Source organism: Phycodurus eques, chromosome 10 (assembly GCF_024500275.1).
Source record: "Phycodurus eques isolate BA_2022a chromosome 10, UOR_Pequ_1.1, whole genome shotgun sequence".
Classification (NCBI taxonomy): Eukaryota; Metazoa; Chordata; class Actinopteri; order Syngnathiformes; family Syngnathidae; genus Phycodurus; species Phycodurus eques.
The window spans coordinates 23,401,590-23,419,558 of NC_084534.1; the positions used below are offsets into that span (position 1 = coordinate 23,401,590).

Sequence of the window (17,969 nt, forward strand, 5' to 3'; positions counted from 1 at the left end):
ATTAATCCATTCCAGACCTCCCTCAAAAACAATAAAAAAAATTTGTAATGAGGATTTTAATGAGGGAAAATCGTACTCTATCATATTGTACTGTCAAAACATATAGTAATGACATAACTAAACAGAATTTAATTTTAAAAATTGTTTTTGTTTTAGTCACATTGCATCAGTTGAATGCTGCTCCTTCTGGTGTGCCTGGAAAAAGTCATTTAGTCATAATATGTGCCCCTTAAAGCAGGGGTCACCAACCTTTTTGAAACTGATTGGTACTTCTTTGGTACCGATTAATGCGAAGGGCTCCCAGTTTTAGACACACTTTTAAAATAACGAATTTGATCAAATTACCTTTAATTATGTTTTTAAAATTAATATTCCTTTATGTTAAGACACTGATCGTGTTCATTATTTCTCCCAATAATTAGAAATAATAACTTAACAAGGTAGAAAACAGACATAAAAATCAATATGCAACACTTTATTTCTATTAATCTCTTCAAGTGTTTACATTTTCAAATCATCACTCCTGCAACATTCCTAGGAAATCACAATGTCCCACCACTGGTCACCTATTTTTCGAACAGGCCCCGTTGGCTACTCATTTGGCTCTTGGTGACCACTGCATTAAAGCACGTTAATATAGTCTCTTTTTTAATCCCCCCCAAATGTTAGTAAGACCAAACACAAATTAAAAAACAAACCATTTCAATAAGACAATGCTTAAATTTAGGCAGAACAACTATGCACAAAACTTTACGAAGAATAACACTCATTGCCAGCAATAACAGCAGCCATTTGAAAACCGGTTTCATTGTTCAATAAAGCACTTAACCGGCAGCAGCGAGACGGGCAGCCCTTATAAACTCTGTATTAGCTGAGGAGAACGCAGAGATAAATTACATTTACGGGCAGAGATTAAGTAATCACGAGGATATGAAACTTGGGACTTGGTCCAGGGAGCGTGAACGAAAAATCCAATTAAAGTGAAGATTTTTACCAGCTATTTGCAAGGCTTAAATTTTAAAGTTAAACTCTGGAGTTGCACAAGTGCACATCTCATGACTTATAAGCTTGTCCCCCTCCCTCCTCAGTGATGCACCTCATAAAACCGAGTGGTTGCTTTGACAACAGAAATCATAGATGCACTCTGATCATCACCAAGGACATCCGGTCTCACAATGTTGTGGTAACTATGGTTACCCCAAAGAGCACCAAATGTTCCACTCCAAAGTGTGAGGGTATCATCTGTGACACTGTGCAGTGGCACAACGCTCCAATTGCAAGTAACTTACAGAACTTTATACAAATAAGTACTGGTACAGGATTGATTACATGGTGTGTATATATATATATATATATAATATATATATAACCTTTTGTCCTTAGTAGGGTGGTGGGTGAGTGGGAGGCTATCCCAGCTGACTTTTGGTGGGAGAAGCAGGGTCGACCCTGGACGTGTATATCATGACAGGAGGCACGAAAAAGTCTCAAGAACCCATGCATTTAAATTGAACAGGAAGTCGGCCATATTGGTTTGCGGCAGCCATTTTGGGCGAATTCCAGGGCTCGTACTGAATTCACCTAAATGAGCCCCCGATCGCACTCAGGTAGACAGATGGGCAACGTTATTTTGCAAAAGCATTTTTCCTGACGCCATCTCATGTGAGCGGAGCATGACGTCGAAGATTGATGATCTTTTCCAGCATTGGCCATGAAAAAGGGGTGCGAAGGCCCGTTCATCGCTGCTTGCACTTATTTTGCTTTTGTGGTAGTAATTGCGGCGGTGTACGACTGCACTGCATCATCCTCAGAGCTGATTCGAATATGTGACTATTTTCGGTTGCTAAATCAGGTAACCGCAATCCTGCATTAAATCAGCTCTCAGTATGACGCAGTACAATGCCTCTCTGCTTTGTTATGCTTTTCAAAAGTAAGCATCATTTGTCTTTTTTTTTATGAAACATTCTTCATCGTGTCTCACTTGATTGTTGCAGTTGACACCGATGCTGTGCGTTTCATGGATGCGTCCGTTCAAGAAACCTTTGCCACATTCTCTCCATCATTGCGGCTCCAGTTTCCTTTAAGAGCAGTTTCATATTTCCCCCAAAATAAAAAAATAAATGGGAAAAAAAATAAATAATCCACTGCTGCGAAAAAAGCTGTCAAGGTCTTTCGCTGATGCTTGTGAGAATAAAAATCTCAGCTCTTCAGTGGTTTCCATCGTGGACTTGTTCGCATGCTTTCGGTTGCCATGACAACAACATTGAACTACACATTAACTCGTCTTTTACATGCATGAGTGTAGAAATGTGGAGAAAAGAGAAAACTGACTTCTGACTTCCATAATGACGTGTGTTGATGATCACCTGGCAGAATGCTAGACAATTTAATAGGAACACACTACCATGATCAACTCTGACAGATTTTTTGGTTTTCTTTTCTGATTACTGAAAAGAGCATTTGAGATTTGCTCGTGTAAAATTAGTGTCAAGCAATAGCCAAGTCCCTCGCTGTTGCTATGGCGACATAAGTCACACATTAGCGGTGGTGGCGCGCTCGTCGAAGTACAGTTACTGGAAGGTAGTCACCGAATAAAAGGAAGTAGAACATTTCTGGAACTGCTGGAATTGCACAATCCAAAAGAAATCCATCATAATGAGCGCCTCGATAAGACTGGAAAGCGCAGACAGTTACTCTCTTGTTATCCTTTTTTTGTCTTAAAATGGAACTACCTGAAGCTTTTTTTATCTCAAACAATTCACAATTCCAGAGGCTTGATTACTTTCACAGGAAAGTCTGCGTTTATTTTCATTTCCAGGTGCAAGTCTTAAAATATTCTTAAAGAAGTCATTTGACAGCCGACACAGTGAATTGACTGCTGCTTGCCGAATTGGCGATTATAACATCCCCATTACATGAAATCAAGACTGACACGAGGGACTCTCGCTTTGCACTTGTGATGCAGATGAACAGCAAGTGCGGCCCGAGAGAGCCATGAAAGCACCGGCAGCTAGAAAAAGGGAGAGTAGGTGGATTTGCAAATGGGTGGCGAGCAGGTTAAAGATGCTCCACTGCTCTCCAAGTGCTATTTTACCTGTAATGTATACGGCCCTTTTGGCAACATTACTCATTTCAGGACAGATACAGGTACACTTACATTACATAAGCCGCATAAGGGTCTGCCTACCACATAAAAATCCCTGCAGATTCTTATCATCCATCCATTTTCTATAGCGCTTATCCTCATTAGGATCAGGACTGGTTGCCAGCTAAGCACAGAAAACCAATCATTCACACTCGCATTCACAACTATCGACAATTTCGAGTCTTCAGTGACTGTTTTTGGGATGTGGGAGGAAGCCAGAGTATCCAGCGAAAACCCACGTAAGCATGGGAAGAACACGGAAACTCGCGGTTTGAACCCAGAACCTCTCGACTGTGAGGCAAACGTGCTAACTACTAGTGCACTCGGCTGCCCGTCAAATTTGATATAAAGAAAAAACAGTGGTGCCTTGAGATACGTGTTTAATTCCTTACGTGACCACATTTGAAGGTCAAAACATACATCTGAAATCATCTTCACCCATTGAAATAAACAGAAATGCCATTAATCTGTTATCGCCTTCCCCTAAAAGACTCAATTTTGAATTTTTGTTTTTGAATAAGGAAAAATAATATTGTGCTTTATGAAAACATAGAGTAATAACATAAACAAATAGAATGTAAAGCATTAAACAGTTCGTGCATCATGATTTAATGCCGCAATCCAATTTAGTTTGCTGCTCCTTCTCATGTGCCAGTGTTGGCCGCCGGGAGGCAGTTCCGCACAATACAGTCATGCAGACACAAACGAAGAAGAACAGACTTTTTCTTCTACTACTCCTCAGTAAGTTGCTGTAATATTTGTCACTTTTCGTAGAGGATGAAGAATATGTACCTGTGAGTATCGTTATATTTTCTGTCACTTATGTTCAAATATCTGTTGCTTAAAGATTGTAAAAACTATCAATGCCAATTGGCATGTCAATGGGACTTTCTATGATAGGGAAGCGTTAAGCGAGCGGGGGTCGTTCTTAAAGCAACGTAGCTTGGTTGTTTTTAAATACACGGAGTGTAATTCTCTTTGTTTTCCGTTTATAGTTTGAGAGCAAACTTTGACTGGGAGTGCCATTAAAAAGCATGAAGTCTCTTTTTTGATGAAATTGTTCACTGCTTAACAAACTGCTGCTTATTGTAACGTGAGTTCAATTGAGTTTACTGCCATCGTACTGCGCTAGTCGTATCTCAAATTAAGTTAAAGCAACAACAAAAAACCCCCCAAAAAAACAGTTGAATGATGGTGCAGATCTCCAAAAACTTTTAAGTCGGGTCACTCGTATCTTAAGATACCACTGTATATTTATTGCCAAGGGTAAATGAAAAAAAAAAAAAAAAGTGGGAGGAAGCCATAGTTAAAACTCCACACAGGAGGGCCTGAGCCCAGATTTGAACCCACAAGTTCTCCATTGTGAGCCACACCTGCTGACCGCTATCGCACCATGCAACAAATCTGAAACTACACTCCGTCGTAAACCGAGGACCCCTTGCACTTGTTTTCATTCATGACGATGAAGCGAGAACGATCGCAGCGCGCCTCTGACGCACGCAGTAGTCGTGCACCCTGGGCACGCCTGCGTGCACCACCCCCACCCTCACAGCTCGCTGCTACACGTGCGCGCTCCCGCGAGCAAGCTGACCTGTTGGAAATGTTGCGCGGAGCCTGCAAAATCTGAGAGGTCCCCACAACGTCGAGCGGAAGAAAGTGGACACAAGATATAAGGAAAACGCCAGAAGAGAGGGTTAAATAATTCTTACATAACCGATTCACTTCATTGAAGGTAAGTGTGCATCTTTTGTGCAAAAATATTGACATCTGAAGACTATCTATTTGTGTATTGCTTGGAATATCAGTGTCATTTTGGATAAAAGTGATAACGGGACTTACTTACTTCTTTCCTTACTTACTTTGTGCATGAGGCTTCTTTTTTTTCTCTTTTTTTTTTTTTGCCAAAGACTTAGTCCAAACTCCATGCAGATGCAGGCTGCTTCTCGGCTTAACATGTTCACAGGCTCGCAGTGTCCCTGCCTCCGCGACCTTGTGTTCAACTAGTCATCGTTTCGCAGCCGAAAAGTCGTCTTGTACCCCGTGAGGCTGCACAATGAAGGATGAGGAGTGAGAGAGAGAGAAAGAAAGAAAGAGGGAGAGAGAGAGTTGCAGGGAGTTGTGCAGGATTTTTGACTTGACTGGATTGTGCAGCAATAAAAAAGATAATAATAATTTCAGCATTTATTAAATAAATAGATAGACTTATAATTCATGATCAGGACAATGAGTGGTTATAGCACGGCTGCCTTACACCTATGAGGTTCTGGATTCAAACCTCGAGTCATCCCAAAAACATGCATGTTAGGGTCATTGAAGTTGAAATTGTCCATAGGTGCGAAAGTATTTAAAAAATAATAATAATAAATGTTAAATAATTTTAAAGAACAACCTCAGATTTATTGAAAAAAATTGCTTCAGTGAAAAAGTATAGTATTGCACTTTAAAATTAAATCAATTTATAAGCCCTAGTAATTATTACCAGTCCATTTTATACATGAACATCATAATTCTCAAATGTATCCTTGGTCACCACCACCACAGTGTATTATGTGTTTTTTCACTTTCTAGCGGGCCAGTTTTGGCTAGCGGGCCATATGATTGACACCCCTACTATAGACTATGAATGGATATTCCCTCGCTGTGATTAACTGGTGACCAGTCCAGGGTGAGCTCCACTTCTCTCGCCGAAAGTCAGTTGGGACAGGCTCTAGCCTACCAATGACCCAAACGAGGACTAGAGTTACAGAAAATTGATGAATGGATGATCAAATATGACTCATCTGTATTCACATCACCGCTTCTATACTTGGCATCACCACACAGACAAAACCGACTTCCAAAATGGAACATGGACAGTCAACACCAATCACTGGGTGTAAAGTTGCCACGCTTCCGCATTGTTTTGGCGTTACGTAAAAGCTCACGTCGGCGAGGCGCAGCTTTCAGTCCCATCAAGCAGCAGTGATCAGCACGATGCTGCATCGACAGCAGCGCAGCCGCATACTGTAGCACTCGGTCACCATGGCAACTAAACAACATCAGAGAGAAGCTGGTCAGATGAGCCGGTGACGCCAGATGAGGACATGAATGGTCGTCAAAGGGGCCCATTTACTTTCTCATCTGTGTTTTCTTTGCTGTGTAAAACCGACACCTCGTTTTATTTCTCATACGGTCACAGAGAGTATGTTAGTTGTCACGACTGACGTTCGTATCGTAAAAGAAGGCTAAATGGAGTACATTCTTCCCAGTTTGGCTCAAACACAAGACCATCTGTCCTGCATCGTCAAGCCTTTGAAGAGGTGCCGCTCCGATGAAATCTGCTGCTCTGGCCTGCTGCCATCCAAAAAATACAAACATGATCATACAATACGACATCATGATGTTTTTTTTAAGTGCATGAATAAGAGTAAATATATTGGGGGGCAAAAACTACAACTCTTTGAGCTCAGATTATGTAAATATATTTAAGTGTCTTGTGAATGTGTATACTGTGAATTTGTGGAGGCTTATTATGCATTTTTTTCCAAACTTTTAAAGCAGCTCCCAAAGTCTCCTCAAAAGCATGCTTTTAGCTAAAATACCCCAAGGATATACTGTATAGGATAGAGATAAATTATAGGATAAGGATAGATTATAGCACATTTTCCACCCTCTTTTATAACCTTGCTGAAATTTGACAGTTTTTAGTGGTTGGTCCAATCTCATGCAAATGAGTCACTGCTCACCCCGCCCCTTCTACCGGTGGGCCAACGCCGAAAAGGGCTTTTGTTACAATGACAGAGGGACTTAATGTGTCCTGAGTCCATAAATACTGTAAAGCGAGTACGAAGACAATGAAAGCGTAGATTCGATTTTCTTCCGTAGAGGTAGGACTTCACCAAATTTAAAAATGGCTCGCTCACAGACCCATTTTTGGAACTAGGAAGATAATTTAAGATTTACTTGGTCGTTTAACTGTACACTCAATGAGTGAGCAGGCACTCCAGAAAGCCAACTATTTATATACAAGCCATTAACATTGTTTTGTTTTTTCATAATATATCCCCTTGCCAATTATCTAATTTAACATGCAACCTATACACAGTTCATCTACTTTCTTTCCCTTTTTTAAACAGTACACATTTCTTTGTGGTTGCTTTTGGGGAAACGACTTGGCCATTCCCCTCTCAAAGGATTCCACAATTGCTGCAAGTGAATTCCGACGCATTACTGAAGAGCTCTTCATTCAGATCGTCCTCAAAAGGCAAAGATAAAACATGTCTCGAGTCAGCATTACATGCTCTCTGCCGTCGTCTTTATCAAGGAGAACTTCCTTTATCTGCGAGCTGGGGCAAAACATTTGGTGGCAGCCTCGTAGTGTAGTGACTGCTGATGTATCACTGGACTATATTTAACGGTCACAATAGAGTACATATAATTGCGCATGCACATTGTGTTAAATTCAAGAGATTTTCCTAGCGCTTAGGATTGCAGATGAGCTAGAGCCCATCCCAGCTTAACCTCGGGTTAATACGAATTTATTTTATTTTTTTATTCAACACTAAGTTGATGATACTTGAGTCGACATCGACTAATCAATGACGTCATTGATGGTTTTTTTTTTTGCAGTCGTCAACGAGCTGTGCGCGTCTCCAAACAGACTCACTCACTCACTGCCATCCTCAGTTGCACAGGCCACACCCCCGACTCGTTCATCCAATCACATTCAGACACTTGCTCATCCAATCACATTCAGATACCAACATGGATAGGAAGGCTGGAGATGAGAATTGAACCCCAAACCTCTGGATCTATGAAGCAGACTTGTTTACCACTACTATGTTGCCCTAAACACAATCTATTGTCTCATTTGGAACTATGGTCTGGATAATATTTTGCTGTTCACTGCTGGTGTAGTGGTGCATGTGCCTGACTTCTGTGCAGTCAGCGTGGATTCAGTTCCCACTCAGTGACAAAATATTAACGGTAATACCGGGTGTAATATTTAAGGAGAAAGTACGTGACTCAGACAATCCTTACTCAGACTAATGGAGAACACGAAATCCTCCCCTTGAGGACAAAGACAACTCACATTATAATGGGGTAAATGCAGAGCTCAGTGTTAGAGTAGCTTTTGTCTACTTGTACCCAGCCTCGGGAAAGCTTTTCTTTACTTGGGCATACATGTGGAACACAAACAGCCCCGTCAACCTGTCTCGGGTACAGTTTTTCAAGAGTCGAAGAGACTTCACCGCCTTCAGCTATTCTGGGCTGAGGCTCAAATGCACTTTATTCTCACCGATGATGTGCGCCCGGTGCGCTGTGAAAGATTGGCACTGCATAATCATGAGTAACCTTTGAGGCAATGGTTGCCATAGATTCCGGCCAAACTACAGCTAAGGGTGAGCCACAAAAGTCAACATCATCCTGCTGCTACCTTCTCTCGTGTGACTTGTGTAACAAACAATTTAACAACATTATGATTGGGTTATTCTGTTTTAATACTGAAATGAAAGTTTTTTTTTTTTTGTTTTTTTTTTACTTTGTCTTCTCCCCACTAATTGTGCTGAACTGCCCTGGTTAAAAAAAATTAATAAATCAATAAAGCAACATTTTTAAAAAGGACTGGAGTGTTTTCCAGTGGTTCCCAAACTTTTCATAGTCCGGTACCTATTCACACAATTGACCTTGAGCTATGTACCATGTACGTCGGAGCCAAATCTCACCAAATTCAACTATTCAATAAATTACCAGCATTGTTAATTAGCAACACTCCCTATTTTTGTTGAGTAAAGCAGGCTACACACTTATCAATATTTAACATCTTTACCAATGCTTAAAATCTTTACTGATTTTTAACAGCTTAACCGATTATTATTATTATTATTATTTTTATTTTTTTTTAATGTGAAAGACCCCACACATGATGAGGAAAAATTTGGTGCGCTTACTGCTCTTATATTGTGTGGCGCATTAGAATTGACCAACACAGCACACCGCACACATCTCCACCAACAATCACGAGTCTTATTCCCCACAATAGGTCATCTGTCGCAGTACCAAAACTGACCAGTAAGAGGCCGCATTGCGCAACAGGGAATCGAGACTGCTGGACAATAGGAAGAATTTGTTTGTGTCTGGCAACAGCGCGAGCTTTAGTTCCGTTTCATGTCACAATCATGCAGTTTTTGCTTTGGGCCAAATCGGTGTTGACCACACCTATAAGACTGTAAATATCGAACAGATTTAACATTTATGATTTTCGACTCTGGCCATTTTCGTCACTCTTAACACACCCCACACCACAGGATAATCACTCAAGATCATTTTTCATAGACATCGGGCAATCGGGCTTTGCTGACTTTGATCCCAAGGGCCAAGAAATGCTCAAATTAGGCCGAATTGTCAGTATGTGCATACACCGCTTTACAAAGAAAGTGCTCAGGCAGACAAATATCCACTATAGTTTAGCCGCAATATCACTACCACTATCACTTTGCAATACAATAATTGAGTAAATGGGCACGCTATTCACATGTATTCATTTCATGTTTATTATTACAGTTGTGATTCGCAGTGGTATAGCCCAAACTCCAATTATAAATTAAAACATACTGAGGCTAATAAAGGTTTTAGCTCCACAATACAGTAGAGAGCATATCTGCAGAGACATCAGTCTCAGTAATGAGCCCCCTTGCGGACCCTCCAATGACTCTCAACCTGCTTGAAAGCAATAAACAGTATTAAAGAAGCTCCTCCTAGCATATTCATTGCTATGATTCCATTTTTTTCCTTTTATTTTAAGAAGAAACATAATGCATGACGGAGCTTTTACAGCCATGAGCCATCTTTTGCTTTTTGGTGGGGTCTCGACTGAGGCTCCAGACAGCAGCGAGCTAAGTCGGATTTTTCTTTTGACTCCCACTCTTCTCTGCTGGCTGCTGTTTCTACTGTGGTGCCTGCCAAGAAAGCGTCTGTTTACCATAAAAGCATACAATATTTACAACCACAATTCCAATGAAGTTGGGACATTGTGTTAAACATAAATAAAAACACAATACAATGATTTGCAAATCATGTTCAACCTATATTTAATTGAATACACTAAAAAGACAAGATATTTAATGTTCAAACTGATCAACTTTATTGTTTTTAGCAAATAATCGTTAACTTAGAATTTTATGGCGGTGATTAAGGATAGAGATGGAAATATGTTGACTGGTGCCATTAGTGTGCTAGATAGATGGAAAGAATACTTTGAGGAGTTGACGAATGAGGAAAATGAGAGAGAAGGGAGAGTAGAAGAGGCAAGTGTGGTGTTCCAGGAAGTGGCAATGATAAGTAAGGGGGAAGCTAGAAAGGCATTAAAGAGGATGAAAAATGGAAAGGCAGTGGGTCCTGATGACATTCCTGTGGAGGTATGGAAGCATCTAGGAGAGGTGGCTGTGGAGTTTTTGACCAACATGTTCAATAGAATTCTAGCGCATGAGAAGATGCCTGAGGAATGGAGCAAAAGTGTGCTGGTGCCCATTTTTAAGAACAAGGGTGATGTGCAGAGCTGTGGGAACTATAGAGGAATAAAGTTGATGAGCCACACAATGGAGTTATGGGAAAGAGTAGTGGAGGCTAGACTCAGCACTGAAGTGAGTATTTGCGAGCAACAGTATGGTTTCATGCCTAGAAAGAGTACCACAGATGCATTATTTGCCTTCAGGGTGTTGATGGAGAAGTCCAGAGAAGGTCAGAAGGAGCTACATTGTGTCTTTGTGGATCTAGAGAAAGCCTATGACAGAGCACCCAGAGAGTAACTGTGGTACAGCATGCGGAAGTCTGGAGTGGGAGAGAAATGTGTGCATAATACAGGACATGTACGAGGGCAGCAGAACAGCGGTGAGGTGTGCTGTAGGTGTGACAGACGAATTTAAGGTGGGGGTGGGACTGCATCAGGGATCAGCCCTGAGCCCCTTCCTGTTTGCAGTGGTGATGGATAGGCTGACAGATGAGGTTAGACTTGAAGCCCCGTGGACGTTGATGTTTGCAGATGACATTGTGATCTGCAGTGAAAGCAGGGAGCGGGTGGAGGAACAGTTAGAAAGATGGAGGCATGCACTGGAAAGCAGAGGAATGAAGATTAGCCGAAGTAAAACAGAATATATGTGCATGAACGAGAGGGGTGGTGGGGGAAGTGTGAGGCTACAGGGAGAAGAGATAGCAAGGGTGGAGGACTTTAAATAATTGGGGCCAACCGTCCAGAGCAATGTTGAGTGTGGTCAGGAAGTGAAGAAACGGGTCTAAGCAGGTTGGAACGGGTGGAGGAAGGTGTCAGGTGTGTTATGTGACAGAAGAGTCCCTGCTAGGATGAAGGGCAAAGTTTCTAAAACAGTGGTGAGGCCGGCCATGATGTACGGATTAGAGACAGTGGCACTGAAGAGACAACAGGAAGCAGGGCTGGAGGTGGCGGAAATGAAGATGTTGAGGTTTACTCTCAGAGTGGCCACAAATGAGCTCATCAGAGGGACAGCCAAGGTTCGATATTTTGGAGACAAAGTTAGAGAGAGCAGACTTTGATGGTCTGGACACGTCCAGAGGAGAAATAGTGAGTATATTGGTAGAAGGATGATGAGGATGGAGCTGCCAGGCAAGAGAGCTAGAGGAAGACCAAAGAGAAGGTTGATGGATGTCGTGAGGGAAGACATGAGGGCAGTTGGTGTTCGAGAGGAGGATGCAGGAGATAGGCTTACATGGAAAAGGATGACGCTCTGTGGCGACCCCTAAAGGGACAAGCCGAAAGGAAAAGAAGAAGATTTAGGGACCTTTTCGAATCATTCTTCTGCGGGGTCTCAACTTGATCGCAAACCAATTGTTACAAGTGCGTGTATCCGGGTGAAAATGTACACATAAATTGTATTTAGGGGGTCCCAAAATACAATCAATAACGCCCTCTGAAAAATAGGAATCTTGAAAAAAAAAAAGCCTGTAGGTACAGTCAAAAAACACACTAAAAACCAGGCCAAATTATTTTATTTATTTATTTATTTATTTATTTTTGTTCACGCCATGTAATTGTGGGTGGAGAATGGCGTCAAAATTTGATGATCAGTTTTCGGCTTCACCATTAAAAACGGGATGCGAGGGCCCATTCATCACTGCGTGCAGCTTTCATTTTCCTTGTCTTTGTTTTTTCTTCAACAAAGATTCCCTGGCTAGGGCAGGAGCTGCCATGCCATTTGGTTGTCTGACGCTCGGGGAGAAGAAGGATTACAACAATCCCGCTGAAGTCACCGACAAATATGACCTGGGACAAGTCGTTAAGTCGTAAGTCAGGTTGATGACTGAGGTAATGGAGAATGTTGACAAAAATATAGGGACCCCATTTTTCTTTTACAGAGAAGAGTTTTGCGAGATATTCCGGGCGAAGGACAGGAACACGCTGAAAATGTACACCTGCAAAAAGTTCAACAAAAAAGACGGCAGGAACGTGAGGAAAGCGGCCAAGAACGAAATCATGATTCTAAAGATGTAAGTGGAGCTCGGCGACAAGGCTCATTAAGACATTTTCCAAATAATGTAGAAACAGATGACGTGGCAGATTTTACTCTCTCCATCGAAGAGTGATTTTTGTTATATTAACATTTTTCCTCAGTGTTGCTATGTGAAGGTTGGAGTGTGAAGCAATTACTGTACTTCACAACAAGCGAAAGTCACAAATAACACAATAATTGTCCTTGTAATGCTTCTGCTGCCCCCAAGTGGGCAAGATAATCTGTACAACACATTTCCCCTATAATAAATAATGTTTTGTACTGTAAGTCTGTTTGGTCACAACGTTGAGGGTCTAGAACGTCATATCACTGCAAGAGTCAGTAATTCATCAATTTTCCTTTTTAATATATTGGTTATTGCATCATCACTGCTGTGACCCTGTCAAAAGGCCTATATCTGGTGAAAGTTACTCAGTGTTTCCCACTTCTGTACTGTGAAATATATAGGTGGACTCAGTCCCATTTTTGTGCCAAGCCCTTCTATTATGCCACTTTCCCCTTTCTCAGGATAAAACATCATAATATCCTCCAGCTGGTTGATGCCTTTGAAACTAAGAAAGAGTACTTTATCTTTCTGGAACTGTAAGTATTTACGTTCACCTTGCGAAAACACAGTGCTGGGCTTTTTCATTTGAAAAAGTGTCTCATCTGCAGAGCAACAGGCAGGGAGGTGTTTGACTGGATCTTAGATCAGGGCTACTACTCGGAGAGGGACACCAGCAACGTGATGAGGCAGGTGCTGGAGGCCGTGGCGTACCTGCACTCTCTGAATATCGTCCACAGAAATCTAAAAGTACGGCACTCTGCTGACTCCCAGTCATGAGTGAGGTCCACTTCATGACATCAACTCACTCTATTAATAAATGCTCGTTGTCCTCACACAGCTGGAGAACCTAGTGTACTTCAATCGCTTGAAACACTCCAAAATTGTTATCAGTGACTTCCAGCTGGCAAAACTGGAAAACAGACTTATTAAGGATCCGTGCGGAACCCCGGAGTACCTCGGTGGGTCAAGTTTGACATGTTGAACATCATCCCAAAACTATGGAAACGCCAAAGAAAACTATGACAGTTTCTTTCTTACTTTCAGCTCCTGAGGTCGTTGGGAGGCAGAGATATGGACGACCTGTGGATTGCTGGGCAATTGGGGTTATCATGTACATACTGTAAGTACAACTGATTAGAGATTGGAATAATAAATTGATAAATTGATCATTAAGAATTTGGTAGTGTGTACACTCCTGTTGTCGGCTAAAGTACGTACGCATGGCAAGGCTACGTGTGGCATAACAATCACATGTTCGTCAAGTCATAACAATAGATCTCAAAACTGTGGCATAAAAAGCACACTCTCATCTATTCAAAACAATGATTGTTAAAGCTGTGTGGCCTAACAATACCATATTTTTCTCCCCAAAACAATAACTCCTGGGTTGTGGGGCATAAAAATCAAACGCTTGTGTAGTCAAGACAATCACACTCAAAGGTATGTGTTGAATAATAATCATGTTTGTTTGGACAAAACAATAACTCAAAGCTATATTAGTTTTTTTCACAAATCGATACGATTGGTCAGTCCCCACCTGAGTATGTTATTTTTTCAAACTTTTTGACCAGTATAAAGTGTTAAATGTGGCTTCATCTCTGACGACGCAATGTTAATGGCTCAACAAACATGCCGTTTTTTTGTGTTTCCTAAAAAGTGATGGTTTAGGAGAAGCGAGGATTACATCACAAAAAAAAAAAAAAAATTTAAAAAATTTAAAAATACATCTAATGAATACAATAATGAAAGGAGGTGATGTAAATAATAAGGTACTCTAGTGTTGTAAAATTCCCATTACAACTCTATGGCAACTCCTCTTGGAAGCATTACTCTACTCAACACAACATCAGCACTGAAACAGGAGTGCAGAACATTCAGAAAGTGTTTCTCCACGCAGTAATCGATTGTTACAGTGACCCCATGGTCGATGAAGAAAAATTGTTTGACTTAAACTATTGTTTTTTTTGGTGACTGAATAGTTTGTCTGGGAACCCTCCTTTTTACGACGACTCCGACGAAGATGACCCTGACAGTCGGGACAAGAACCTCTTCCTCAAAATTTTGGCAGCGGACTATGAATTTGACTCCCCGTACTGGGATGATATTTCAGATTCCGGTAAGCGATTCCAGTCCATTTATGGCATAGCGCTAGCAATAATTACCTGTTGGTTGCCTTTTCAGCCAAAACCTTAGTGGCATCTTTGATGGAGGTGGACCAGGACCAGCGACTGACCACGCAGGAGGCTATTGCCCATGAATGGTACAGAATACGTTTTTAATGCAACTCCACACATAACATGCATGTAAATGCTGAAAGAGGCTGTTAGTCCACCTAGTGTAGATTTCCAAGGTGAGAAATGAATATGCCACGTTGCTATGAACAGCACAGGGGATGACTGATCAGTCTTCTTGGACATGCTGACACCAAGCGTTTAGACTGAGAAAAGTAATTCACACATCTCACACCACTGGACATCTGACAATCGGACCTTTACTAACGTTCATCAGAAGAGAGGAAAAATGCTCATGTTAGGCCCGATTGTGGGTATATGTGTACCCTGTTTTAGCTGTGTTGTCTTTCCACAGGATTTCGGGGAATGCTGCCTCCGATAAGAACATCAAAGATGGCGTTTGTGCACAAATAGAAAAGAACTTTGCAAAAGCCAAGTGGAAGGTATTAATTCCTATATTTATATTATTACTATCTTTGCTCCCTATGTTTATGAGTACAATTGAAATATATTTATATATTATACAGCACTGTGCAAGTTTTAGATCACCTCTCTCTCTTTTTCTAACCTTTTTTTCACAGTAGTAATGGATGGATGGAGATTTCAAAATATCCATCCATCCATCTTCTATAGTTAGTGTGTAGAGGAGACGCCAGCCAATCACAGGGCACGTATATTATGATTCTCAACCATTGTTGTGGGCAGACAGCGGTGAGATCATCAGGTGTTTCACTTATTTCAAATTTCGCCTAATTAGTCTGTATACTATACTGTATATCAGTGGTGGGCCATGCATTTGGTACCTGGTCCTTCAGTGAGAAAATGATACATTACATAATCCACCTCTTCGTACCACCACTATCATGTAGCAATTATAGAAACTATTAATAATACACACAAAAAATAAACACAACATAACAGCACGTAACTCTGCCACACAGGGCAGAATCAATATGTATCTAGGAGCATGACAAAAACATAAAACATAGATAAAACACTTCATACTAACCAGTGATGCAGATTATTTAATGTATTAACCTGTGCAGCTCGGTTCTGACATATTTTGTGGCTAAAACTTGTTTGACGAGTAAAACTTTTGCTGTGACAAACCAATCAGAGGACAGAAAAATGATGGCGCCACCAGGGGCCAGCGCTCTATCCCTGCGGGGACGATTTGAAATCTGATTGGTTAAGAAAAAAAAATCAGTCTTACTAAAATACGACTATAATAATATAAAATGGTGGTGTGCCATGACCGTGAGAATTTCAAATATGTACTTTGGCTCAATAAAGTATGAAACACTGATTTAGACAACCATCTCCATGTGTTTGGTTACTCACAGAAAGCTGTCAGAGTGACCACCCTCATGAAGAGGCTCCGGGCATCCGAGCAGGGGGATTCGGGAGCTTCCGGATCCGACGCCGGAGCACCCGCCGGCACCGCTGTCGTTCCGGTGGTGGCTGGCGGTGGCCTTGGCCTTGCCGCCAGCCTAAAGGCAGCTCTTAGTGCAAACGCTCCCGACACACAGACTCCAGCCACCCCCGCGGACCCTCAGCCGAGTACAGCCAGAGCCGAGGAGAAGTCGGATGAAAGGTGCAATGGTGATGTTCTCTAAAGAAAAAGAAAGAGCGGGAATTAACATAGACAAAGAAGAAGATTCATGATGAATAACAAGCACATTAGCAGTACAGTCAATACGGTTGACATAACCATGTGGTGTTTATGTTGTCCGACTATACTCTGATGTATCCTATGTTATGCATTTCATAATTTTTGCCTTCTGTACTGATTGTTCTGTAGAATTCACCACTCTCCTGTTACTTTGTGTGCAGTTCCCTTTAATTTAAAAAAAAAAATACATGTCGTTCAAAGTAGCTCCACTTTTGTGTCCCTTTTCCCCTGTGACTAACTGTAGAAAGGCAAAGTGTAATTTAGTGAATTCAGTCACATCAACTGACTGTATGTACTGTACATGTAAATAGTGTGCATTTGTTTCAAACCAATGGCTTGTGGTAAGCTTCAGATTTTAGTTCATGCCGTAGAGGTTTCATTTTAAAAAAAGAAAGAAAAAGACTTATTTCCAATGTGAATATTTGAAATAATACGTAAGAAAATGCAAACAATAGTAAAATCGTTAGAATTTTTCATACATGTCTTAACCCTCCCGTTATGTTGTGGTTCAAATTGACCCATTTAAAAACAAACAAACAAATATGCATGATACGTAGTTTTTCTGTGTGAAAAATCTGCTCAGCTAAGTTTATAATATATATATATATATATATATTTTTTTTTTTTTTTTTTTTTTCCTAATATTTTTGGATAATTAAACATGCCATGGGTCAAATTGACCCAGGTACATTATTTCAGTTCTTGGGCGGGGGTTAAATTATTATGTGAATTGATTAAGTTTATGTGAGTCAGAACAATCCTTCTTGCTATGTGTTGGTATAACAATCACTCACTCTTCCTGAGCAACAACATAACGTGAGTGTTATAATATCACGTCAGTCTGTTATCTATGTCAATCAAAATGATGCTTCTAAAAACTATGTGTCCGAATAACAATCAGACACCCGTTTTTGTGGCCTTGTGAGTCTCGAGGCTGGAACGTGGGACAGTTACGTATGTGTCTATGTAACCTGGAGAACAGCCAGGTTGGAACAATACTAATATTAAAACATAAAAAGGAAAATAAATACAGAAATAATAAATACAGTAAATAATACAATTTCCATTACAATTATGAACGTCAAATTGGTATGACTTAACTTGACAGTCAAATGAGAGCAAGAAAGCTTTTCCCCCCTTTTTTTATTTAAAGTGCCTTAATATTTTTTGCAGTAATGAAATGTTTAAGAAGAAACAGCTTGTTTAAAATGACCTATTTATTATTTCTTTGAAATGTCTTTCGCTGCTTCACTTGAGTCTTAGACGGCTTTATCAATAAATATTATACTCCTCCATTTTGCCAGTGTTATTGGGGCCACCCTGAGAAGAAAAGAGAAATTACACTACGAGATTAACA

General features: G+C 40.8%; 1 protein-coding gene across 1 annotated transcript; it reads left to right on the forward strand.

The window, feature by feature from the left end:
- Positions 1–4,749: 4,749 nt before the first annotated feature.
- Positions 4,750–17,159, forward strand: camkva (CaM kinase-like vesicle-associated a). Its single transcript, XM_061688142.1, has 11 exons — positions 4,750–4,874; positions 12,316–12,436; positions 12,509–12,640; positions 13,171–13,245; positions 13,318–13,456; positions 13,548–13,668; positions 13,754–13,829; positions 14,689–14,825; positions 14,891–14,969; positions 15,296–15,383; positions 16,284–17,159. Exons 2-11 carry the CDS (start codon positions 12,342–12,344, stop codon positions 16,554–16,556), a joined length of 1,215 nt encoding a protein of 404 aa, XP_061544126.1. The 5' UTR covers positions 4,750–4,874; positions 12,316–12,341; the 3' UTR covers positions 16,557–17,159.
- Positions 17,160–17,969: the final 810 nt, after the last annotated feature.

What these genes read in the sequence shown, in the direction of transcription:
- camkva (XM_061688142.1), top strand. Translation starts at nt 12,342, where the DNA reads ATGCCATTTGGTTGTCTGACGCTCGGGGAGAAGAAGGATTACAACAAT. An exon ending in GAAATCATGATTCTAAAGAT is followed by an intron (nt 12,641 to 13,170) that starts GTAAGTGGAGCT and finishes CCCCTTTCTCAG; the next exon opens with GATAAAACATCATAATATCC. An exon ending in GAGGCTATTGCCCATGAATG is followed by an intron (nt 14,970 to 15,295) that starts GTACAGAATACG and finishes GTCTTTCCACAG; the next exon opens with GATTTCGGGGAATGCTGCCT.